General features: G+C 44.0%; 1 protein-coding gene across 7 annotated transcripts in view; it reads right to left on the bottom strand.

Annotated features, from left to right (window-relative positions):
- The window catches only part of Ubr4 (ubiquitin protein ligase E3 component n-recognin 4), a 131,217-nt gene that overhangs the window by 18,703 nt on the left and 86,291 nt on the right, over nucleotides 1-26,223 (bottom strand). For all 7 annotated transcript variants that reach the window (XM_070037809.1, XM_070037811.1, XM_070037814.1 and 4 more), the window contains 27 exons: nucleotides 25,730-25,975; nucleotides 24,065-24,233; nucleotides 23,522-23,666; nucleotides 22,839-22,924; nucleotides 21,422-21,509; nucleotides 21,027-21,220; nucleotides 20,420-20,659; nucleotides 19,926-20,064; nucleotides 19,104-19,229; nucleotides 18,864-18,992; nucleotides 17,808-18,151; nucleotides 16,024-16,114; nucleotides 15,680-15,764; nucleotides 15,374-15,501; nucleotides 12,709-12,838; nucleotides 12,420-12,577; nucleotides 11,322-11,431; nucleotides 10,708-10,849; nucleotides 10,340-10,421; nucleotides 9,887-10,060; nucleotides 7,265-7,386; nucleotides 6,355-6,552; nucleotides 5,584-5,664; nucleotides 2,649-2,736; nucleotides 2,042-2,169; nucleotides 1,105-1,212; nucleotides 608-727 (listed from right to left, as the gene is read on the bottom strand). In XM_070037809.1, the coding sequence (XP_069893910.1) occupies nucleotides 608-727; nucleotides 1,105-1,212; nucleotides 2,042-2,169; nucleotides 2,649-2,736; nucleotides 5,584-5,664; nucleotides 6,355-6,552; nucleotides 7,265-7,386; nucleotides 9,887-10,060; nucleotides 10,340-10,421; nucleotides 10,708-10,849; nucleotides 11,322-11,431; nucleotides 12,420-12,577; nucleotides 12,709-12,838; nucleotides 15,374-15,501; nucleotides 15,680-15,764; nucleotides 16,024-16,114; nucleotides 17,808-18,151; nucleotides 18,864-18,992; nucleotides 19,104-19,229; nucleotides 19,926-20,064; nucleotides 20,420-20,659; nucleotides 21,027-21,220; nucleotides 21,422-21,509; nucleotides 22,839-22,924; nucleotides 23,522-23,666; nucleotides 24,065-24,233; nucleotides 25,730-25,975 (3,851 nt within the window). The remainder of the gene's footprint in view (nucleotides 1-607; nucleotides 728-1,104; nucleotides 1,213-2,041; nucleotides 2,170-2,648; nucleotides 2,737-5,583; nucleotides 5,665-6,354; nucleotides 6,553-7,264; nucleotides 7,387-9,886; nucleotides 10,061-10,339; nucleotides 10,422-10,707; nucleotides 10,850-11,321; nucleotides 11,432-12,419; nucleotides 12,578-12,708; nucleotides 12,839-15,373; nucleotides 15,502-15,679; nucleotides 15,765-16,023; nucleotides 16,115-17,807; nucleotides 18,152-18,863; nucleotides 18,993-19,103; nucleotides 19,230-19,925; nucleotides 20,065-20,419; nucleotides 20,660-21,026; nucleotides 21,221-21,421; nucleotides 21,510-22,838; nucleotides 22,925-23,521; nucleotides 23,667-24,064; nucleotides 24,234-25,729; nucleotides 25,976-26,223) is intronic.

Genomic DNA, 26,223 nt, shown 5'->3' with positions numbered 1-26,223 from the left:
CCACTCCCATCAGACCCAGAAGAACCATTTCTTAACCCTTCCTTGACAATAGAAACAGGGACGAGTTTCTCTTGGTAAAGCTTTCCAGGTTTCCGTGATACTCTCTTAACAGTCAAAATATACCAATATAATCTCTTGCCACCCTAAGAGGATGGAGCCTGCTGAATATTTGGGAACAAGGCTTGCCTAATCACCAGAACCAGTAAGCCAGGAGGAAGGCATATGCAGACAGTGGACAGGAATGGAACTGGATAGGGAAGACCTGGTTCTAAGCCTGACACCATCATAGACAACTAGATGACACTGAATAATTCACTTCCCTCTCATGGCATCCAGTTTCTTCAATTGTGAGATGAAGACTAAGCAAATGCCCCTCTATCAGCTGGGACAGACCTGGACGCCATGACTGAAAGAGCATCTTCAGCAGGTTTGCTTCCTCTGAGTCCAGAGCCTGCTCCAGTACACTGATATCACCAGTAACAGAGCCTGGCCAGTCCTATGGCTTGGGTGGATGGGGTCATTCCAGTTATAGGTATGCTTAGCTACTTCCAGACAAGCCTACTGCAGTCCCAGTAGCTGAAGGGAGAAGGGATGGGGGTCTTCTTACCTTGTCCTCACTCAGGGGCTCCGCATTGGACTCATCTAGAATGATTTCCATGATGCTGAGCACCTGCTCAGCCACAGCAGCACCCCCACTGTCCTTGCTCTCCTGCTCTGCTACCAGAGCCTGGGGGAGAAAGAGACCCAGTCATTATTGAGGTACAACCACAGCCACTCAGTGCTGACCATTCCCTGCTGCCCTCCATGGCTGTGAGACCCACAGACCACATGTGCGCACACACATGTGTGTGTTCCGAGAGACAAGCATGTGGGGTTTTGAGGACATCGTCCTTACTGCCATGAGACTCAGGGCACTACTCTCCACCAGCGTGCAATTGATTGTTTGCAGGCTGCCTTCCTCTCACTTCTGACCGGCTCTCAGGAAGCGGGCAAGGAAGTTCTAGGGTGCCCTGACAGCCACATGGGCTGAGTCAGCAGGAAGAGGGGCCAGGGCCCAAGACCACCACCATTACCTCCACATCACCTGCAGCCCACAGCCATTACCAAGTTTAGCGTCCCTAGCATGACATTCAAAGTGTTCATCTCCAGCTTGACCAACTGCTGCCGGTTGACTTTCACCTTCACACAGTAACTGAACAACTTCAGCAGCACCTGACAAGAGAAGCCAGTCCAGACCCATAAGACCATCCTTAAGCCTAAGTATAAAGCCAGCAGCAGAGTCTAAGAGGGTCCTGTACAATCAGCAGGGGTTTCTCCTCATTCAGGCAGGTACTTAAGGGAGAAACGGCCCTCAGCATCATGGCAAGCTGGCTGGGCTCTCACACCAGGTTGGCCTTTTGAATGGCAACATTCTCTACAAGTTGCTGTCACATTTGAACTAGGCAGTGATACCAGCTTCTAATGGAATAGGTGATATCCTGCTGTCCTAGGGAAACTCCAGCACTAACTCTGACACTGAATTAACAGAAGACAGAATGATTCCATATGATAAGCCACTTGCTGGAGGCTCTGAACTAAGTGGGTCCTGAAAATGGATACCCTATTCATTTCGTATGCCCAGTAGGATAGAAGAGGTGAAATAGTAATGAAATATTTGTGGTTCCTCTAGAATCCTCTAATTCTGACCAATGAGATAGTTGAATAAATCCCTAAAGTTACATTAATTAAATCCCTGAGTTACATTACAAAATTCATCTTTAAAACATCCTAAAATCATGACTGACACAAGTGCATTTCTTTGGGGAAAGACACTCACACACTGATTCCTCAGATAATTAAAAGGTACTGGAAAAAGTGGCTACCATCAACTTGGTTTTGATGGGAAGGGGTGGAGCCTAAGATACCAAGGGTTTGGCAAACTGCCAAGGCCTTTAGTGGTCTGCACTGGCACACATTACTACCCTCTAGGGATAAAATAGCATCAAGGCTCTGTGACACGAGTCTCTCCCTGTGCAGAAGGGCTGGTCCCTGACCAACTTACTGTTAGAAGGTGGCGCCCCTGTTTGAAGTCTTTGATCCCTGCCAATCTGTTAAGCATGCACTCCAGGCCCCCACACTGGGCCATCACACCAGCCATCTTGTACACTTCTTCTTCATCTTCTTCTTCATCTAGAGAAGGGAATGCAAAAGGAAGGGAAGGAGGGTGAAACCAGTCTCCAGAATGAAATCCTCCCAGCCCATCTTCTAGGTTGAGACTTTATAGCCCTTCTCCACATAGGTTACAAAGATCTAACCATAAAAAGGTCAGTATCAGATGTTAAAACACATGACCTCACTCCCAATAGGAGTTCTTCTTAAAGTTCAAGTCAATATAACATCATTTGCACAAAGTATAAGCAACTACTACTATCAACGGACAAAACAAAATGAAACTTAAGCTAAAAATAAATCTGAACTCCATTTTATTGCTAATTTTCTCTCCTAAAAGCTTGTTCTAAAGCATGTATTTTACCTCCAAGTCTGATGTCCAGTATAAGAGAGCATTTTCTGACAATACACAAGTCTTGGGACAAGACTGATCCTTTTATATGAGATTCAACACCCCAAACCCCAGGCCCAGTATGCAGCACTCTGAGGAAAGACCCTACCTGTGGTAGAGTCCAGAGACTCGATGAACTCCTCAGTGGCGTCACCCAGCAGGCCCCGCATTCGATAAACAATTCTCATGGGCTCTCCCTGAGTAGAGCAAGTTGGAGAAAGGTTCTTAGAAATAGGTCCATGGGGCTGGGAAGATAGCTCAGTGGTAGAGTGCTTGTCTTGCATGCATGAGACCCTGGGTTCGATTCCTCAGCACCACATAAGCAGAAAAAGCTGGAAGTAGCTTAAGTGGTAGAGTGCTAGCCTAGAGCTGGAGAGCTGAGGGACAGTGCCCATGACCAGAGTTCAGGCCACGTGACCAACAAAAAGAAACAGGACAAGAAAAATACAAAGAACTCAACATTTGGTTTTGCTTAATGTCTCAGCCACGTGGAAAACCTCTAGTTTTCTCCAAGGTATGAACTCCAACATCTCTCAGATTTGAACACACTGCCTTTCCTTAGCAGAAAAGAGGCTACTTTTATTCCATGTCTACTGTGGGCTAGCTATCACATGAAGTACCTAACAGACACTGCCCTATAGGATCTCATTAAGAGAGAAGGTAAGCCAGGAATCCATGGCATAGGCCTGTAAGCCTAGTTACTCAGGAAACGGAGACTTAAAGATAGAGGTTCAGTGCCAGCCCAGGCAGAAAGTCTGTAAGACTACATCTTTGGCAAAAGCCAGCCTCAAGTGGTGGAGTGCCTACCTCAAGTAAGAAAGTTGAGCAAGCTGGACACCGGTGGCTCACACCTATAATCCTAGCTACACAGAAGGCTGAGATCTGAGGATCACTGTTCAAAGCCAGCCCAGGCACCAAAATCCATGAGACTCTTATCTCCAATAAACCACCAGAAAACTGGAGGTAGTGCTATGGCTCAAGTGGCAGAATGGTAGCCTTGAGCTGAAGAGCTGAGGGACCAGCGTCCAGTAGCCTTGAGCTGAAGAGCTGAGGGACCAGCGTCCAGGCCCGGAGTTTAAGCCCCACGACCGACCAAAAAAAAAAAAAAAAAAAGTTGAGCAAGAGGCAAAGGCCCTGAGTTCTAGCCCTGGTATGGGCATAAAACATAACAACAACTCACTCAAGGCAAAAACTCCAGTAGCTACTTATTGAGTATTTGACTCCTCTAATTCAGTCCTTTATATTATCCCTTTATATGAGATTCAACAGCTCATTTGTAGTTATCTAGGCAGAAGCCGAGACCTAATTTCAAGCCCTAGCTCAGAAGAAACTCTAACCACTGGGGACTACTTACTATTCAAAGGTTTAATTCAAGTTGAGTTCATTTAGATCATTTAGTGAATGAGGTGGCACAGTGGCTTATCCCTATAATCCCAGCTACTTGGGAGGTAGAGATCTGGAGCATTGTGATTTGAGGCCAACCCAGGTAAAAAGTTAGAAAAATCTGTCTCAGTCAATAAGCTGGGCACTGCAGCATACACTTGTGATCTCAACTACAAGAGAGATTGTATGTTGAAAGATTTTGATTTGAGACCAGCCCAGCAAGACTCTTACCCCCCCCCCCAAATAAATAAAAGCAGAAAAGGAAGGACTTAAGTGTCAGAGCACTAGTCTAGCAATTATAAGGCCATGAATTTCTCCTCAATCCCTATAGCCTGATTGACATGACTGTCTGTCAATAGCTATACCTTTTAACTCATAGCAGTCTAACAAGAAACAGGAGCTCTGATTTCCAGCATAGAACCAAACAATAGAAAGAAGAAAGGCAAAAATACGTGACCAATTAAAGCCAAAAATGTAAAAAGTGCATTGCCAGTTTATTTTCTTAAATCTCACAAAAATATTTGGGACTGGCTGGGAATGTGGTTTAGTGGGAGTGCTTGCCTAGCACACATGAAGCCCTAGGTTCAATTCCTCAGTACCACATAAACAGAAAAGGCCAGAAGTGATGCTGTGGCTCAAATGGTAGAGTGCTAGCCTTGAGCAAAGGAACCTCAAGGACAGTGCCCAGGCCCTGAGTTCAAGCCCTAGGACTGGCCAAAAAAAAAAGGGGACTAAGTACAAAAACCATGCCTTACCATTACTCAAGTTTGCTATAATTAAGCTGCATATTTGATTCACTGACTGAAGACCCTCAACAGAGACAATAGGAAAGGAAAGAACTGGAATAGAGAGCAATTAGGGGAATAGACTGAGGGAAGGGGGATGTTGGAGACTTCCTTAAGTGGAGAGACAAGAAGTATTATGGTGGCCAAGAGGACCAAAGCACTGTAGCTCAGTCCTCAAACATCCTGCTTGTGTTTCAACTCTCCAAGTAGCAAAACAACTGGGAAGTATCCTGATGTGGGTGTGTTCCCATAAAAGCTGAGAATGAATCTCAGTTGTGATGTGCCTGCATAAAGCCCATGGAGCTCAAGAACACACACAAGCTAGCCTATGCTACATGAGGACAGAAAAAGCTCAAGCTTTTTTTTTTTTTTTTTTTTGCCTTTTGTTCACAACTCCCTTCCTTTTTTTCTTTTCTTTTCTTTTTGAGTTAGCACTAGGGCTTCAATTCAGGGCCTGGGTATTTTATCTGAACTTTTTTGTTCAAGGCTGACACTCTACCACTTAAGCCATTCTAGCTTTTGGTGGTGAATTGGAGATCAGAATCTTGGACTTTTCTGCCCAGGCTGGCTTCAAACTTGATCCTTAGAGCTCAACCTCCTGAGTAGCTAAGATTACAGGTGTGGTTCTTTTAGGATTACAGGCGTCAGCCACTAGGGCCTGGCTTTTTCATGCTTTCTTGAAGTTCTTTTGCTGTCATTGGTCTTATGTTTCAAAAAGTAAAGAAAGTGATAGGCTTTTTCCATACATCCACAAAGAGAGGAAGTAAGGCTGCTAGTGTTGCCACAGGGCTAAATGATGATTAACAACCTGTGCAAAGGAGGTGCGGGGGGGGGGGGGGGGGGGGGACAGTCCTAAGCAAGAAAACAAGCACATACCTCATTCGTGGTACACCAGACCTTCTTGTAAACTTCAGCCACAGGTAGGTCCAAACTAATAATTTTATTGTTCACTAGAAGCTGAACAGAGAAACAGATGAGCTTGTTTTTCCACATAATTGTAAGTTTCAAGATCAAAGGATGGTTCATGGCAGTGTTCACCATTCTTCACTTTCACCTGTCCTGGGTCTCTGTACATGTTTTTGTCTAGAAAATGAATACGTATGTCCTACACCCAGTATCAAGTACACAATCTTAGGGTCAAACACTCTTTATCTAGTTGTGGACTCCAGCTTAGAAACTGTGCACAGGACCTTCATTCTTGAGTCCACTTCAGGTCAGCACTGGGAAAGGCACATGTGCTTCTCACTCTGTATATGACAATCCAGACCCTCTCACTGAGTATATAATAATCCAGACCCTCTTGTTATGTATATGATCATCCAGACCTGCAAGTCTGTCCATCAGAAGGTCCTGCACACAGGGCCTTAAATCTGTAGAGACAGAACATCAGGATTGTGGGAGCTCTACTAACTTGGAATCTCTTGAAAATCTATGAGAGAAACAATAATCAAAACCTACAACTGCCATTAACCACCTATATATTCAATGCCAAACACTGGGAAGAGCTCTCCACACCTCCCTAACACCAGGAGTGGCAAGCAGGTGGGAAGCCAATGCAAGCAAGTTAATCAGCTTCTAATGAGAAGCAGCTGGATTTGATTTCTGCCCATGCTCTCATTCACCAGCAGACTGTCCTATGCTTCTTACCTCCATTCCACTGTCGTCCTCCAGGAGAGCCACCAGGTCACAGTCCTGGCAAATCTTGTTCTTTATATCTCTCATAAGTGGCCCAATGCCCGGCTCATTGCTGCTATATGGATTCCCAGGCATCCTGCCCTGTAAGAAATCTTCTTGTTGGGGGTCCTTCTCCAGGGTCACAAAGAATTCAGTGACTTCATTCTCCTCCTAAAGGACAGAAAAGGAAGTGCTTCAGCATTTCCTGCCACCAAGAGGTGGGAGAGGGAGGTTTCTGCCATGCTGCGTCTTCTGTGAATAGTCTGAGAGAAACATAAAGAATGGGAAGCTCAGAGGTCACTCAGAACAGCCAGAAACAATCCAAGGAGCCTGAAACACCAGCAAGAAGACAAGGAGTGAGACATGCTCATCAGTGCTGACTCATCTAAGCCAGATGACTGTCTAATCCTAAGCTGAGAAGAGGGTTTCTCTACATGGCACAACTCAGTGACCTCTCATGGGTAACTGGGGCCACTGGTGTTTCCTTCCTTCCTCCACAGCAAAAAGGGTCTCTGAACTTCCACATAGCTCAGGCTATGCAAAATGAAGCAAAGGATGCATGCATACTTAAAACTAGTGGGGTAAGGAAGGATGAGAGCAACAATGTCTTTATACTCAAACCCAAATAGCTTCCTCCACAGCATGCCAGACTGATCAACAATGAGATTTCAGAAATGAAAGCTAGAATTAACTAAAATAGTAATAAGGTGATCTTGACCTTCAAGATAGGAAGACCAAGAAGATTATTGAATTTTCCATAGTAGGAATGGAAAAATAAGGAGGTTGCTTCTGTTTTATGCCAGTGGATCTTCCTAAAATGTTGTCTGAGTCCCCAAGTGTTTTCAGGCTGACACTGAAGCCATGGGGAGCACTCACTGCTTACAGGATAAATGATGCTGCACAGCCTCTCAAAGATGAAGACTGGTGTTCGGTAGTCGTCCAGATTGTAGCGCTTGGCTGTCTCAATGCATACAGCCATAAAGGCTTTGGTTTCTGATTCTGTACCTGCCAGAAATCAAAGTGGCCACGTTAGTGAGAAGAGCTTTCTTTGCCCATGCAGAAATGAAACTAAATGTAAAGCACTATTACCAACAAATTTTTTTCTTGCTGTTAAATCTTTTTTTTTTTTTTAACTTTTTCTTTTCTTTTTGAGACAAGGTCTTGCTATAGCCAAGGTGACCTCAAAATCTTCCATCTTCAACTGCGATTATAGGCACATGTGTGTCACGCCACCTGAGCCCTAATCTGTGAATACTGTCTATGCAATTCAATTGTAAACTTGATGCTGACTGATTTTTATACTTGAACTACATTCACTGAGAAATCCTTCCAACCAAGTCAACATACTGCATCATCTGGGTTCCTGTCCCTATGTTTCTAAGGATACAACTCCTCAGGAGGGACCGTGCCATATTCAGTTCAGCAACCCCTTGCCAAAAGAGGCTCCCCTCCAAATATCAAGTCATAATTCTCACTATATTCTAGTCACATGGAAAGATGTTATTGTTTATACTTCTTTTGGAAAGAGTAAGTATACTGCCCTCTATAGGACCAAGAGACAACTTCAAGTCACCTGATAAGAGAAATAGGGTCTTTAGATGGGCTCTGGTGGCTCACATCTGTAATCCTAGCTTTTCAGAAGGCTGAGATATGAGAATAGCAGTTCAAAGCCAGCCTAGCACAGGAAAGTCTGTGAGATTCTTATCTCCAATAAATTATTCATAAAAGGCCAAAAATGGTGCTGTAGCTCAAGTAAATAGAATATTAGCCTTGAGAAAAATCAGCTCAGGGACAGTGTCCAGGCCATGCTTTCAACCCACAGAACTGGCCGATACATGCGTGCACACACACAGCTTATACTGACAAGATCACAGGCTAGCTGGGCATGAAATGAAAGTGATATCTGAAGAACTTCCATTTGGGATAAGGTTCCTGGACCTCTTTTTAGTTCTCACCACTTAAGAACTTAGAATGTGGAATATCTGGTATAACATATGTATCAGCAAACTGGCAGTAAAAAAGATTAGAGAAATCAGAAACCAAGACAAAGAGGCAAATCCCTAAAGCAGCTTTTTGCCTTGAGCTTTGGTGTTTCCACAACCAACCAGGATCTGTGTACTAGATAAAAAGTTGTGAATCTTTTGAGGCAGGAGTCTAGCAGAAGCCACCTTCCACCACACATGCATGCATGCATGTGTGCGGGCGCCCAGACACATAAAATGAACGTGGCAGCTCAAGAGACCTAGACTCTTGGTATAAGGGTCAACTAGATATATCCTTCCTTTCCTCAGTCAAGTTGCTTTCAGGAAAACAAATTGTCTTTCCTTAAAATATGGCACTGAGTAGGAAACAAATTTCTAAGAACTTACAAGCCATCCCCTCACAGGGCTGTGTGGATCCAACCTTACACTACCTGAAGTCTGAAACACCTAAAGCTCAGAACTCCCTGAAGGCAGCTCTGGATGGCAGAGCCCTGGGACAACAGACTGCTTCGCAGAAGCAATTATGAATTGTATCTAGAGAAACTCATTGTCAGGTTGTAGAGTTTAACAATATGAAGTCACAGTCAATATCATGAAATACAACAAGATTTAAGGTATGTGTTTTACAAGAAAGAACCTGAACAAAAAGCAGTAAGATCAAACTTTAGAATGATTAAGTACAAATATGCTTACGATTACAAAAAGGAAGGTAAATGTGAATGAGCAAGAGATTATAAAATCTGAAACCAGAGGCCAGGTGCAGTGGCTAAAGCCTATAATCCCATCTACTTGGGATACAGAGATCAAAGATAATAACTGAAGGTCAGCCTTAGCATAAAAGCTCACAATACTCAATCTAATCAATGGCTGGACCAGTGGTATATATGCCTGTCATTAATTCTAAGCTACAAGGCAAGCACAGTACTGGATGCAGAGGTATGGACCTGTCATCTCAGCAGCAATAGGAGGACTACAGTCTAGAACAAATGCAACAAGGTACTGGTGGAGTAGCTCAAGTAGTAAAATGCCTGCTTAGCAAGCACCAGGCCCTGAGTTCAAACCTCCAGACCATCAATAAAAAATATAAATAAATTTAAAAATCTGGAAATATAAGAATTCTGATAGATTAAAAAGATTACTCACAGTGCATAAGAGATTAATGAACCAAGAAATTATCCAAACTACAACACAAACACACCATGAGATTAACATGGAATTCCATAAATACAAGGTGGACAGAGCAGAGGGAATTAGGGACAAGGTCTCAAAACTTCCCAGACTGAGAACCCTTGCACTCCCCCAACCCCACCCCGTGAGCACAAAAGAAAAAACTCCAAATTGAATACAGCTCTAGGACTTATAATTCCAAGAACCAGTGCTTGAGATATGGCTTTCTCTCTTATATGTGGGGAGATCCGTGCCACCCCTCCTCCAGCTCTGTAGCACTTGGGGATGTAGACTCATGCACCTTGTCAGCTCAGGAAGGTCAAAGGATACCAGCACTAGTTGCAGATCAGTGCTACCTGTGGTCATGTCTTCCAGCATCTCCAGCAGCATGTCCTGGGTTTCATCTATCAGCTTGGTCCTCTGCACCACCAGCTTCCGCAAGCACAGGTACCCATTCAGCACGGTTCCCACCAAGCGACTTTTAAAGTGCCTTTTGATGGATTCCACCTCCACGAAGGAAGACAGAAGGCCTGTGGGGACAGGAAAACATGGTTTCAAGAGCCCTCCAAGAGACTACAAGCAAGGAAGGCTAATGTCATCACAGGCCATGGGTAACTCAAAAAGCAGAGCATATCTGTCTTTGTACAAAGCACAGAACAAGTAAGTGATCAAAAGAAAAATGAACAGTATGAACCTGCATTATGGTCAACACAAAGAGGAAGGAAGAAGTCAGCCCAGATTCTAGGAATTAAGATCAGTCCTTAGCACACGCCCTGGCTGTCTGAAGGGAAGGTTCACTGGTTCTTTACCTGTTAGACTCTTGAGGGCATATCCCTGCTGCAGGTCAGTGCTCAGGGTGGCCTCCTCCAGGGCAAGCAAGCGGGCTATTTCCTAAGCAAGATGACAGACACAGTGTGACACTGTTGCCACTAATCCCAGTCACCTCCATCATCCCAGGAGTGCACCAAACAAAGGCATTCAGCAGTCAGGTCTACTCAGTCCAGCCCTTGCAGAATCGCTTAGAAACAAGACAGACAGCTGCAGAGCTGTTGAGGACTGCTGAAAATCCCCAAACAGCCTAAAGGCCCTGCAGACTGCTACAGCCATAGGATAGTTACAGTACAGTCAAAAGTCTAGACTGTTACAGTGAAAGGAGTTAGGGGAGTGGGAGGAATACCTTGGTGATGAGGTTGCCTACGTAAGGCAGAACTCCCCGAGCTGCCAGGTAGACCTTCCAGTGGGCTGAGGCGATAAGCTTCTGGTAGAGAGCCAGGTACTCAGCAGCACACTCCCCAGCTATGCTCAGCTCGTCCAGATAGCTGCCATCAAGAGACAAGTGTCCGCAGTAATGCCTAGTGGTTCTAAGATACCCAATGGCTCCCTCCTCCAGATCTTCTGCTGTGCCTCTCCTCTTCCAGAAGTGGAGGGAAGGGATCTGAGAAACCCCATATTCTCACATGGGAAGAAAACAGAGAGCCACAGGGAATGAGGGCTGTGAACTCTACCCATTCCTACCTCAGAGCTACTGCCCCCAACAAGCACCTAAGACAACGTGTGCAGGCACTTAGGTGTGAGCACCTGAGAACAAAGGATCAATCAATGAACACTGCTGTCTGCTTTACCTCCCTTAAAACACAGCCTGGTGGTGCTATGTTACTTCTGCAGTAGGGAGGGAGACGAGCACACACCCACACGGCTATACCTCCCAATCCTGATCTGCAGATGTCCACTGCAAAGAGGAAAAGGCTGTTGATGAAGTGAATCACCTCCTCATCTCACCCCAAACTATACCTGGTGAGGAGGTCGAGGACCTGCTGCTTGCGGCTGGGGATGGTGGCCAAAGCCTCCACAATGGTACAAGCTGCTTGCCGTGCAGCCTGTGTTGCAGGAGTAAAAAGCACCTGCAGGATACAGAAGAGGAGAAGCCTGGATCAAGAGGACATCCTGTTTTACCAAGCTCCCAGCAGGGGAGTTGGCTGCCACACATCCTGAAGAGCTCTGGGAACCTCCCAAGGGAAAGAGCTAAGGCTCCAGATCACCAGCTAACAGTATCCAGTTACTACAGCACTGGAAAGAGGCTGCTGAGGAGTTTCCATTCTTCATGGAGACTTTTCCACCAAGTGGCTGGGAGAGCACCTCAAGTTAACTCAAGAAGGAAAAGTCAGGTTGGGAAGGTGGCTCAATGGTAGAGTGCTTGCTTCACATGCATGAGGCCCTGAGTTCGATTCCTCAGCACCATATAAACAGAAAAAGCCGGAAGTGGCGCTGTGGCTCCAGTGGTAGAGCACTAGGCTTGAGCTGAGGAGCTGAGGGACAGCGCCCAGACCAGAGTTCAGGCTCCATGACCGGCAAAAAAACAACAGCCAAAAAAAAAAAAAAAAAAAAAAAAAAACCAAGAAGGAAAAATCAAACAAGCTTTGTCCTTAGCATGGATACCTGTAAGCACAATTTCATTTAATTGTGTCCTATTAATATATTATATATTAAAATATATTAATATGTAATAATTTTAAAATATATTAATATGTAATAATTTATATTAATTAAGCACCTCTGCATTTTATCAGACAACACTTGACTGTAATCCTTTAAACTTTAGCTAGGAAGAAGAGAGAAGGAAGGACAGTAGACATAACACACAAGATAGAAAGAGGAAAGGGGAGCTCTGAGGCTGAGATTTAGTTCACTGGGCATGGGCAAAAGGGACACAAGAAGCTTGACAGGACAGAGGGAAGTAGGGCTTTAACCAGTTCACCATGCTGGTGGCTACACCAAGAACCCTTACTGCTTTGAAAGGACCCAGCAATAACAAAGGGAAAAAGAAAGCAGAGCAGACAAGTGATGATGCCCAGACACAGGGAGTGAGGGACCTGGGATACAGCCACTTACTTGTCGCAACCAGTTGTTATGCCCCAGTTTGAGATCCAGAGGGGTGGTTCTCTTCCCTCGCCGGCTCAGGAACTGTTTCCACCTCCATACATACTTCTCAGTCAAATAGAGATGGTGAAGCTCTGACTTGCTGGGAGACTTCCCATTGCCTTCTATCCCTGAAAGGTCAAGGTCAAGGATTGTAGGGAGAGATAAGTCTAAGGTCATGATGGTAATTGGGGTGGGGGAGAAGCTGTGAGGCAGAAGCAAGAGGGGGGCAACTCTCCACATCTTGAAGGGATCAATATACCTCTGATAGGAAGACACTTCTTCCAGGCTTCATAGGATGCCTTGGGATCTCTCTTGAGCCACAGCTGAGCCTGGGCATGGATCTCATTGCAGTATGGCTTCACAGTGGTGAGGGCCTCCACAGGGACATCCTAGAGGAAGCGGGGCAATGTAAGAGCTCACTAGCAAGCTGAGCCCAGTTCTAGCCATGGCATCGCCCTGGCAACCCAGGAGCCACTTTCAAAGCCAAGATGATCTGGAGCAGCAACATGTACATCTTCTATGTCCAAGTATATGTTCCTATTAAACATCCGGATCCACTTGAATAGAAGTCTCTATGTTCGGCCTAATGGCAGGCTTCGAGCAGACAATGCCATAATCCACACACTAAATCCTATCCCTGTAGTTTCCCAGAATAGAAACCCTCCAGGGGGTCATTGCATTTTCCAGAATGTACACAGTTAGCCCCCACAGAAGAGGGCCTGCCCAGTCCTAAACAACTGGTAAACTTTCTGGCCTCAGGACCTTGTTATGACGTTCTTCAAAAATTACTAAAGAGGGCTGGGAAGGTGGCTCAGTGGTAGAGCGCTTGCCTTGCATGCTCGAGGCCCTGGGTTCGATTTCTCAGCACCACATAAGCAAAAAAGAAAAAAGCCGGAAGTGGCGCTGTAACTCAAGTGGTAGAGCACTAGCCTTGAGCTGAAGAGCTGAGGGACAGCGCCCAGGCCCAGAGTTCAGGCCCCACGACCGGACCCCCCCCCAAAAAAAAAAAAAAATTACTAAAGAGACTCTACAGAACTTTTATTTGTGTGGTTAGATCTATCAATATTAACCATATTAAAGATGGAAACCAAAATTAAAATAATATTCATCTAAATACCAATTATCTAATTATCTAATTAATTATCTAATTAATATCTTTTCTGAAGCAAATAATAATCTATAGAGAAAGGAGTGGCACTGTTTTTGGGTTGTGGGGCTTGAACTTAGTGCCTGGGTGCTATCCCTGAGTCTCTTTGTGCTCAAGGCTAGCATTCTACCACTTGACCCACAGTACCACTTTCAGTTTTTTGGTGGTTAACTGGCTGTAAGAGTCTCACAAGGACTTTTCTGCCCAGGCTGGCTTCAAACTGCCATTGGGGTCCAGAAGAGTGGAAGTTTTTAACTGACAAACATTTAATCAACAACTTTCCCATCAGTTATTCTTTCAAGCACAATTGTGACCTTGCAGAAAAGCAGGGCTCAGCTAACATCTCACAAGAGCCCAGGAATTAGGACTCTTTGTCACACTACACATTAAGAAGGCTGGGACTCAAGGGTAGAATCTCCCCTGTTTTATTGAGGATGTTGTGATGCCTCCTCAAGCTAGGCTCCAACAGCCTCACCTAGCATAACCACCAATAGAAAGAAGAGGGCAAAGACTATCTTATGGAAAGTTTTGACTGAAAAGTTTCTCTTTCCAATCAAAGATGGATTTTATTTGCTGGGAATTAACTCTAGAGAGAGAATCCATCCAGGGTAAGGAAGCAGGCAACCTAGTCCTTCCTTTGGGAAAACTACCAGAGAAGACCAGGAGCTATAAGATGATTCTCTTGTGTCTAGCACTTTTTAAGCAGTCATACACCAAGAAGCCTTTTCCCCAACAAGCATGACCCATCTGAAGGGAGCAGGAATCAAAAATGGGTCAACCTATGTATACATAACACTTATCAAAATGAATTGCAGGAAATGGAATCAAGAGGGTTTTTTTTGTCAAGTGTTTTTCTGTTCTTTTTGTTCTGTTTGTTTAACTGGCTTTGGGGGAGGGGAGCACAAAATGGAAGAACAAAAGGTAAACAAATGCAGCAAGCAGTACTCAATAGATGCTATGTTGAAAATGAACTATATAACTCATAAGTGGGGACGGGACATAAAAACTGGGAGAGAAAGCAAAGGAAGGGGTGACACTGTCCAAAAGAAATACACTCACTCCCTGACTTACATAATTATAACTGCTCTGTATATTATCTTGGTAGTAACAATATTAAAAAACAAAAACAAAAAATGGATCAAGGCAGGCCAGACTAGAGACAGCCTCAAGAAGGCAAGATGGGGGGGGGGGGGGGGAGGATGGGAAGGGATGGGAAGGGGGAACAAAGGAGGAGGCTACAATGCTTGATAAGAAATGTACTCATTATCTTGCCCATGTAATTGTAACCCCTCTGTACAGTATTTTTACAAAAAAAAAAAAAAAGGCAAGATCATGAGAATGAATTATGGCCTACATATCTACAACCCCTACAGCAAGTCAGTCTGTAGCTTAGCTATGGATATTTCAGAATAAAAGCTTGAGTTTTATTTATTCACCTAATCATGACGTATTGTGCAGCTATTATACATACATTGCTCTAGAATATACTAGGTAATAGAAATAAAATTTAGCAAGGCATACGAGTGGGAAAGAACCCAGTGATTTCTGGGAGCCACAAGTCATTTAAAAAGGTAGTCTTTCAATGGCTTTTGCTTTCAAAGCACTTAAGCTTTTATATTTTCATGTTCATTTTTCTCTAAACCTCTTTCTCAAAAACCTCAACCCATCCACATGTATGCTCAACAAAAACAAAAGCAGCCTAGCCAATGCATTCACAGTATGGCATAGACCTTCAGGAAGCAAGTCACAATGCTCATTGTCCTCCCTGGCCCCATACCTTGTTCTTCTTGCTGGTTGGGGCAGGTGGCTTAATAAGCTTCTGCAAGATCCTCAGGCACATGAGGGTGATGTTCTCGACTACCACAGGAGTCTTAATATTCACAGCCATGAGGAAAAGGCTCAGAGCTAGGGACCATCAGGAAAGGCAAGGTCATGATCACAAAAATATGCCACCTACCCAACAAGGCTGCCCAACTGTCCTCCTTCCTCCATCTCTCCCAGTTGGTGCCAAGACTATGGCTTAGTGCCTCCTTTCCAGTCTCTGAAAAGCCCTGACCCAAATCCAGATGTTCCCTGAGCTCACCACAGCGTAAACGGAGCTCCCAGCAGCTGTCCTCCTTTGAGATGGAATCTGTCAGCAGCAGCATCTCATACTGCAGACTACTTGCCTAGAGGCCAATGGGAAGGCACATGAGTCAACAAGGATCTACACAGTCAGTCCCAGAACTACTACAGAGTCCAAACTGATCTCAGGATTCATAATGAATCCTGAATCTGGTCACAGATGACCCCATCAGGGACAAGGAGAAATGGAGAGCCCCATTCAGTAGGCTCCATCTGAGAAATCATCTTAGGATGTGATCTCTGTACATGTGCTGCACTTGGCCTCCCAGAGGGGTCTGGAGGACTACTGGCCGGCCTACTCACCAAGTCAGGGTTGGCCCGATGGCCTTTCAGAGCTGTAGAGACTTTGCCAATGATCAGGTCATTCATCTGCTGGGTGGCTTCTGGATTATCTCTGAGGAGGCAATGGAATGGGAGTTCTGTCATTCAAACATGTTATGGCTAGAGCTACCTCGTCCTCCTCCTTCCTTCCCCAAAGCAAGACTAGAATACCACAAAACTCTGTCTGTAGTGAAAGAGGGTATAGGTAGTTGTTTCCTTTTCTGTAAACAGATGCTGACTGAGGGTAGAGCGGCACATACATCAGGGGTCCACACCCCAAGTGACAGGATATCAGGAGATGCTAGTGTCAGAGTCTTCAAAATCTGAATCCACACTTACCATGGGCCATGTTTTCCTTATCTTTTCTAACTGCCTCCATGTCATTTCCCACATGGTACTTCCTATGACCTTTTGTATTTTATTTTTTATTTTTGGGTCCGGTCGTGGGGCCTGAACTCTGGGCCTGGGTGCTGTCACTCAGCTCTTCAGCTCAAGGCTAGCGCTCTACCACTTGAGCCACAGCACCACTTCTGGCTTTTTTCTTTTTGCTTATGTGGTGCTGAGGAATCGAACCCAGGGCCTCAGACATGCAAGGCAAGTGCTCTACCACTGAGCCACCTTCCCAGCCCCCTATGACCCTTTGTAAAAATGTATCTTCTTTAAAAACAAAAACAAAAATGAGCCAGGCACCAGTGGCTCATGCCTGTAATCCTAGCTACTCAGGAGCCTGAGATCTGAGGATCTCGGTTCAAAACCAGACCAGGCAAAGAAGTCCATGAGATTCTTTATCTCCAATTAACCACCAGAAAACCTGAAGTGGTGCCATGGCTCAAGTGGTAGAGCACTCACCTTGAGCTGAAGAGCTTAGGGACAGCGCCCAGGCCCAGAGTTCAAGCCCCATGACCGACCTAAAAAATACACTGTATCTTGTCACTCTTTGCTTTCCAACATAGTTTAACTACACTCTCCTGCAGGGTTTACCACCCTGCTTTATTTTCCCCTACAATCTTGTTTTCTGGAATCACAGTTTTCAGTATTTGCTTACTGACACCCTCCATATGTAGAATATCAGATACCTGAGGGCAAGGGCTTTGCTTCATTTACCACTGCACCCCCACAGTCTCAAATAGTACCTGGCATTCAACAGACATTTGTTAAATGAGGGACTAAATTTATCCCACATAAATAAAGCTCTGGATGAGATCTCTCATACCTACTAAGTACCATATAAGTTATTATTTACAAATTATTTACCCACACTTATCAAATGCCTTTAGGGTACTTATATTCCTCATCTGTTTTCAGATAAGGAGATAGATGAGTAATGTGTAAGCTCAGGAGAAATTCAATAATTTTTCCAAGGTACATGCTGCAAAATGTCAGCTCTTGAGTCAAAGTGTTACTCCTTTAGACCTTCTTTAGCCCTCCCTAGGCTCTATTGCCTGCTTTGGTTAAGTATTCTTGAGTCCAAGCATCCCTAAGCTCTCTTGTCCTCCTTCACCAAGAGCAGAACATTTCCTCAGTACACATCCCTGGAACCAACAGGGTATATGCCAAAAAACCATTTACAAGAAAGCCTAGTTGGATAATTGACACCCTCAGTCTTCCCATGATTCCTCTGCGATAAGCAGACAATTACCACCAGACAATCAGAAGCATGATTCTCTGCCACACCCTTAGTCCTTCCAGCATCTCCTCTATTCCTCTCACTAACACCAGGGTGAGTAGGCATTCCTAAGGCCCATAATTGTGGAGGAGGTGCTGACCGAGTTAGGAGGCACATGAGCTGGCGGACCTCCTCCCGCATAGCTGCAGCTCCTCGGCGAAGATTATAATCGAAGAGTTCCCGGATAAGGCCCTGGGAGACAAGGATATGTCGCAGAGCTGGATTGGTGGCCAGGGCCCTGAGGAGTGTGATACAATGCTCGGTGACGGCAGAAGCGCAGCCATAGCACTTGGTGGAAGATGTGTGGCCACAGCCCAGGACAGATAAAGCGCGGTACTGGCTGGCAGTGAATGTGGGCTGAACAGAAGTCCGGGATGATTTGGTGGCTGCTTCCCTTTGCTGCAGGTCATATTCCAACAACTCCTTGCGTGAAGCAAAGACTTTCTAAAAATGAAATAGGCAATTAAAATAAGCACAAAGGAAGTTAATTAGAAAGTTAGTTTCACTTGGAAAACAACTTCATCTGCATTATTAATTCAGTGTTGTCAATAACCTCACAGTTATTTTATCCTCATTTTACAGAAGAGGAAACTGAAGCTTAACATAGATGTTTCACATAAGGGAGCCAGTCAAAAATCAAACTCTGATCACAGGCTCATCCTCTCTGTAAAACTGTCTTTTAAAAAAACAAAGGGTCAGAAACTTGGGTATGTTTAGCAAAGATGGGATGCCAGTGATTGGAGGGCTAGGCGGAAGTAATGAACTGGATGCTCTCTTTGGGTGAAGCTTCACCGCCTGTGGCTGGCATCCTATCATGGAGTCAGTGACAGAATGTTCATATGCAGCCCACCTGAGCTGGCTGCAGCTCTCTGATCCTCTAGCCTACAAACATAGCATATTAGAAGAGGGGAATAGAATTTTGGAAACTTTTTTTTTTCTGGAAGCACTAACTGTTCTAAATACAGATTTGTTAATGGACAAGAAAAACATTCTGTCTTACAGCCGAAGTCAGCACTCTGAGAAGTGGCAGAAATTGCAATATGGGAGGCACTATCTGGTATACTTTACAAAGGATTGGGAAAATGCAACACAAAGAACTGAACTGCAATAGGACTGCTGTGAAAACAGCCATCAATTTTATTTGGAAAAAACACACCTGGATGATTTTGGAGAGTTCATCAAATGAGTTCTTGCAGTCACCACAGTACTCCTGAGCCAACTGCAGGATATAGCGATTTACACTGGCTGATGTGGAACTGATGCCCCCTGCCGTTCCAGAGTCTTCCTGCAACCCAAGAAGTAACCTGTCAGATGTCTCCCTAAGATGACTTCACCTAGGCAGTCTTCTGCTGCTGACACAAAACCCTCCCTCAGTGACCATCCAGTCTGGGAATACCTGTGGCTTTTCTGGAGCTGCCTCATTCACTCTGCATAGCAGGTTCTCCAGCTGTGGCCTATGTCCCATCAATTGATGATATACTCGGTCAGCTTTGTCCAGAAGTGTGTTTATGTTGGAAACAGCCTACACAGGAAGAGAAAAGGGACCTGTGTGAAGTCTTCTCAGCATGTTGACTTCCCCAAGTAATCCTAACTGCTGATAACTTCTTGGAACATTTCCTATATGTCACAATGTTGTACACTATCTCCCTCACTAACAATCCTATCAGATAGTATATTAATTTTATATGAATATATAGAGAGGTATAGAATAAAACAAAATGTAATGCTCAAGAATAATTTATGCAATGCAAGGTCATAAGAGCATTAAAAAAGACTAACTGGAATACGAACTTTTTGTCCTTCTGAATCCAAAGCTAAATGTTCTGATATTATCCCAACAGGACCCCTTTTCACGGCTCTTTAGCATCCATCCAGACCTAAGAGATTATGTCCCTGATAAGCTAACATTAGGGAAAAGCCAGTAGCCTCAACTGAAACAGTTATGGAACAAATACAAGGAATGTCACCTGACTCCTTTTTGCCTTTCTAAACTGGTGTTATCTGCTCCTAGAGACATGGAGTTTCAGTACCAATCTCCAAACTCATGGGTCCAGTACACATGATGCCATTATTTGCTTCTATACAAAACCTGATCCTTGGGACCCAATATTTGCTGGATTGAGGAAGACTTGGGCCAGAAGTCAAGACAAAAATGCAACAGCATTGCTTGAAGTTCAAATAACCCCACTGTCTAAGTGCATGCCAGATGTGACCATACCTTCTTCCGGTCTTCCTCATTTTCAATGGGATCCACTGCACAGCAAGGCTTGGCGTAGAGCATGAAGTCAAAGCGAGCGTATTTACAGAAGCCACAAGCATTGCAGAGGAAAGGATCCTTTTCATCATAGTTGATGGATCTAAAGAACCAAAGTGTTAGATCAGTGGAGCAGCAGCGATTTGGGTTATGTAGGTGACTGAGGAAGAGGCTATACCACATCTATACTCAGGATGCTAGTGCAGGAATTACTGAAGGGATAATAATCAATAACCAATAGGTAGAAATGAAGTAATCAACCACACTGGATGAACACAAACACATGTGCAGACACCATTCTTCCACCTCCCTTTCTTCTCCTACTCCTCATCAGACTCTCCATTCATTCCATAATCATCTCACTAGCCAGTACACCAGATAATAAAATTGCCCAAAGGTACAGTTATGGAAAACAGGAAGGGTGTGAGCCCTCCCCTGGGGGACAAGCCGAGGATTACCTGCATTTGTGACACTGGTACACATTCTCTCCACAGTTGCCACACACCCCTGGATTAGCAGGAACAGAGGCACTACAGCGTGGGCACTGCAGGGTCTCTGTGGATGCCTGGTAGTTTTCATAGAAGTCTGCAAACTCAATCATCAGGTTGGAGGCCACAATGGGCAATGGCAGGTCAATCTTCACTTCTGTCTGACCGGGGGTCAGCTGAACTTTCTTTGCTTTGTGCCAGCGGGCTGGTCTAAAAGAGACAGTGTTAGGAGACAAGAGGGCCTAAGTGCCTCTCTTTTAACTCTCAGTAATAATAGCCTAATGAGAGGGGGGGAAGAAAAGGAAAGAAAAGAAAACAATAGCTCACTGAGGCCCTGGAGGTACCCAAGAGTAGACGTGAAAAGCTGCCACAGGATTCTGTGGTACCACTGGACTAACTTTAAATATCCTTAAGTACCTGTGTTCCCCTTCTGTCAGTCAGGCACGACTGGTGTGGCTAAGAGGACATACTGGCCCCTAAGGATATGTTTCTTTGCCCCATTCCAGAACTCAAAGCCAACACCTGGAATGAAGCCTTACAATCCTGCAATCTCACCCCAAGTCTGAAAAGCTCATACTTGTTTTTCAACTCCACGATGGCCTGCACAGTTCGGTTGTTATAATACAGATTGATAGTCCGCACCATCTTGGTCCGCTTTAGGTCCCCAATCTTCACTGTCACTTTGCTGATGGTGTGACTGCCAATCAGCTTCACAACCTGCTGGGTGGTGGTGTATCGTGTGTCCACTTTAATGGAAGACAGCTTGATATACTAGACACAAAGGTACACAAAAACACAGCATTAGTATAAGACTAACAGTTCATCAGGGCAATTCATTCTAAGGTAGTGCTGTGGTAGGCAAGAAGCCATACCACTGGTGACCAACCACCTGAGGAAGAACATCTATGTCATAATAACTAATCTCTGGAAATGAGAAGCCAGTGGACCTGTCATGCTAAAGATGCTACTTACACAAAATGGCACTTCTGGATTGTTACACACCAGACAGGGATCACTCTCCAGATAATAGCCATCGAACTCCACTAAGCCGGACAAGGTGCTAAGGAAGAAACCAGTTTCAGCATAAGGAAATTTTCATTTTAGAAAATATTGAGCTTCTCAAAGAAGCTAGGACAAAGCCATCTTCAACATCCCCAAAGTAAACCCCCATTCTCCCATAAGAACACAAGGGAGTAAATAATCCCAAAATGCTATACAAGTCACAGGAAGGAAATTTAAATTAAATGACCTCAGATGTTTCATATGTTTGAGCTAACATTCAATGAAATCTTAAATTGTATTTAACTGACTCAGAAGAATCATAATTATATATTAAATCATTGAGCCAGGTATCGGTGGCTCATGCCTGTAATCCTAGCTACTCAAGAGGCCGAAATTTGGAAGATGAAGATTCAAAGCTAGCCCAAGCAGAAAAGTCCATGAGACTCCATCTGCAAAATAATCAGCAAAAGGCCAGGGCTATAGACATGGCCAAAGTGGTAGAATGCTAGCCTAGCAAATGGTGAGGCCAAGTTCAAAGACAAATAATCAATAAAATTACTGTATGATATCAAATTGTATCAATTTTTTTTTTTTTTGGCCAGTCTTAGGGCTTGAACTCAGGGCCTGGACACTGTCCCTGAGCTTCTTTTGCTCAAGGCTATGCCCTACCACTTGAGCCACAGCACCACTTCCAGCCTTTTCTATTTATGTGGTACTGAGGAATCGAACCCAGGGCTTCATGCATACTAAGCAAGCACTCTACCACTAAGCCACATTCCCAGCTCAGTAAACTTGTTTTTTAAAGTCATTATTAAATCAGGGAAATAATAAACCATAAATTTAATCAGTGTCCTCTTTCAAGTCTCTGTGATTGTGTTTTTAGTTAAAAAAAGAAGACAGTGTCTGTGAACTTTTTTGTATGCTAGTCCTGGGGCCTGACCTCAGGGCCTGGGTGCTATCCCTGAGGTTCTTTTGCTCAAGGCCAGTGTTCTATCCTTGAACCACAGCTCCATTTCTAAGAATCTCACAGAATTTCCTGCTCAGGTTGGCTTCAAACTATAATCCTTAGATCTTAAGCCTTCTGAGTAGCTAGGATTACAGAAATGAGCCATCAGTGCCCAGCTTGTGAAGTCATTTTTCTTATTTACATTAAGCCCTCAACACCAGAGACCTTCTGATACTACTGCTTACCCAATCATTAATTCAGTGATTATATTTTGAGTGCCTTCAATGTGCTAGGGCCTGGGAGGAGCCAAGGACTGACAAGTTGAAATCAATGTACCTGAAGACCTTTTTAATTCATATGAAAGGACAACTCAATAGGAAACAGCTATTCAAAGTGGTGACTGCACTTCAAATAGTAGGAATCAAAACAAATCTCATTCACCTGTAAATGTTGGAGTTGGGATGGTTGGTGAGAATATGGTTTTGAGTCCGAAGTATCTCAACAGCCTTCTGTGAATACTCCTTCAACTGAAACAGAATTCAGAAAAGAAATGTAATTAAAGCTCAAGTCTTTATTTGTTAAAGACTTTTTGCCTTCAGCTTGTTTCTGGGTTGTTGTTTTTTTTTTTGACCTTCAGCTTTGTGGCTAGAGATTATCCAACAAGCACTGAACTTCTCAGTAGCCAATCACAAACACAAAGGTCTAATGGATTCTATTTTCTCATAAGTTCTCTCAGTCTCAGCAACTGCCACCTTTCAGATCCAATGGAGGAAGACATTATGCTTAAGGAAAGGACATGGAATGATTTGTCTAACTGCAGAAACATATTTTGGACACAAAATCAGGGAGGACTTTCTTTCCCAAGCAACTTTATTGAGCTGCCATTTCCTTACCCTACATCTTCTATTTCTCTTGGCTAAGCCAAATTCAGATCACATTCCTGTGCTAATTGTGTTGTTTTCATGGTTTACATGAAGGACCTATAACTTTAGAAATACAAAACTAGATATATTCAAAATAGATTCACATATGGGAACCCTACCCATAATGGCTATAATGTTTTAAACTCACAAGAAAAAATTCAATAATCAAGTTAGCATCTATGATAATAGATCAGTTGTTACCTTCTTCTCTGTCTGTATTGTTTTCAAGGAGAAATATCCCAGTAGATCCACAAACTGGGCAGCCTTACGACCATAAGCTGGGAGTTCTGGCCAAATGGACCACATGAGATCTAGCAAGAGCTCCTGTTGAGATTTGCTGGAGTTTCTGTAAGTAAATGTCAGCTCATATTAGTAAGCAGCAGCAAACTAAAGCACCTATATTTATCACCAAGGCCTAGACACTATTTCTAAGCCCCTACAAGTAGGGTGTAGGCTGGAACCCTTTTATGGTAATATGGCCTAGCCTTTTGCTTTCTTCAATTGGTGATTTAGTCCCATCACCCAACTGTAACTTACAGCATAAAACTGAGCTTTTGATCTGATAAGTTAAACCTGGTCATTTTACAAATTAGTGATGAAATGTCTAGTGCTCAAGGATTCAGGCAGGCAGAAGTACTAATTAATACCGTGACCTACAGTAGGTAACATAAAACCAAAGGGAAACTCCATTATGCACCCTAGTCCCAGACCTGTGCAGATCTGCAAACTGAGCCCTGGAGCTACCTGTAGATGTGCAGCGTCAGGCAGTGGGCCTGCCAGCGCACAGAAGAAGAATTGGACTCCAACAGGAAACAACGCAGAAACTGGATGAGGGTTTCCTTATCAGCAAATTTGTTCAGCTGGTTCACCAGAGCTGTGCACAGCTGGTCCTCCTGGCTACCTGAACTCTCACCTGCAAAATTAGGGCAGGACTGAAGTCTGAAAAGTAACAGGACTCTAAACATTCATACAGTGAGATCAAAGGAGGATATTCTTAGGAGAGGATCACAAAGACTCAATAGCTATTTGCATATGATCATATAAAAGGATGCTTATCGAAATGAACTCCAAGAAATGGAAATGAGATTTTTTTTAATTAATTTTTTGTGGGGATTTTTTTTTTTGCTTTTCCCTTTTTATTGCTATTTGTTATTTCTATACTTTTTGTCTTGTATGTAAGTTTATCTATTTGGGGGAGGAGGAGAGAAGAGGAAGCACAGAAATAGTGGGACAAAAGGTGAACTAATGTAGCAATGACATTCACTAGATACTATGTTGAAAAATGAACTATACAACTTGTAAGGGAGGGGCTGGGTAGGCAAAAACTGGGAGAAAATGAGGGAAGAGATGATACATTTCAAAAAGAAATGTAATCATTACCTGACCTATGTAACTATAACCGCTCTGTACATCTCTTTTACAAAAAAAAAAAAGTTAAAAATAAAAAAGTGGCTCAGTGGCAGAGCGCTTGCCTTGCATGCATGAGGCCCTGGGTTCGATTCCTCAGCACCACATAAGCAAAAAGAGAAAAGCCGGAAGTAGCACTGTGGCTCAGGTGGCAGAGCGCTAGCCTTGAGCTGAAGAGCTGAGTGACAGCGCCCAGGCCCAGAGTTCAGGCCCCACGACCGGACCCACACCCCCCCCCAAAAAAAAAAAAAAAAAAAGAAGTCACCTAGGTGTTTAGGGCCAAGTTACCAGATGAAGGGAAGAGAGAATGATGGAGGGAGGAATATGGAGAGGGGGAATTCTATCCCATCTCTAACTGTTTTTATCCTAAATGGTTAGAATCTGCAAAACAATTTTCAGTTGTTCACTAGAGGACAAATAGATTAGCCCCAACTGACATATAAATATGTTAATACAAAAAAAGCACAGGACAATATGCCTGTTATAACCCTAGCACCAAAGAAATATAGTTAAGGGGAGAAGAATTTCTTTTCAATAGTTGGCTATCTCAAACAGTAAACTGTAGACAGACTAAGCACCTGCTACAGATAGAGGCTAAGTAATTACTTGGGAGAATGCAAAGCACCCCCACTGCTCCCAACCTGCAGATCACCATCTCAAGTCCCCAAGGCCCATGAAACAGAGAAGCTAAGGTAAGGGGTGTGCTGAAAGTTGACATTTTTGGCACACTCCTGGTTGGCTAAGCATCACTTCACCTAACTCTGACAATCACTCTATAGTCTATTATCTATTATTCCATAGAAGCAGGAGCTTGGCTTACTAAAGGTTACTATACTTGGTATAAGAAGTCACACAATTGTCGAAGGTGTCACCACAACTGAAAATGACACTACAGAAGCTTGTGGAAAGCCCAGGATAAATGACCTTTTAGAATTTCAGAATAAATGATGTACTCCAAGAGTTAACATATCACCGTGATTAGCACCAAAAAATTACTCTTACTATCTTTTTCTTTTTCCTTTTCTTCTTTTTTGCTCTTTTTTGTGGAAGATTTGGACTGTGTTGCGACTTGTCCAGAGCTGGAAGCCACAGGAGCAGAGGAGGAAGCGGAACTGGAGGAACCTGTGGAGGCTGCCAGGGCCGCGAGCACTTTGCTGCCACACAGAGCACAGGAGAGCAGCTGCAGCAGCACTGGGGACACACCCTCATCCACCAGGAAACTCACTTGCAGGAGGAAGTACAGGACAGCTGCAAGCAGAGAAGCAGTGATGAGCTATGGGGGACTGAACTACTTACACAATTAACAGAAGGGCCTGTGCCACACGACTGCAGCTGCCCTATTCCCACCAGCTTTCTTCTCCAAGTTTGCTTTGCTAGATGCTACCAGAAAGAAGAAAGATCTCAGTGGATGAAGACAACTGCAGACAGATTCCAGCCTCACTGGAAGGATTCTCTAAACTCTCTGACAACTGTTTTACTGCCACCACCTGGGTCCT

The sequence above is a fragment of the Dipodomys merriami genome, unplaced genomic scaffold (assembly GCF_024711535.1).
Source record: "Dipodomys merriami isolate MVZ:Mamm:240054 unplaced genomic scaffold, mDipMer1.0.p SCAF_28, whole genome shotgun sequence".
Classification (NCBI taxonomy): domain Eukaryota; kingdom Metazoa; phylum Chordata; class Mammalia; order Rodentia; family Heteromyidae; genus Dipodomys; species Dipodomys merriami.
The sequence above is the reverse complement of the archived record's forward strand: the minus strand, read 5'-3'. Positions and strand labels throughout refer to the sequence as shown.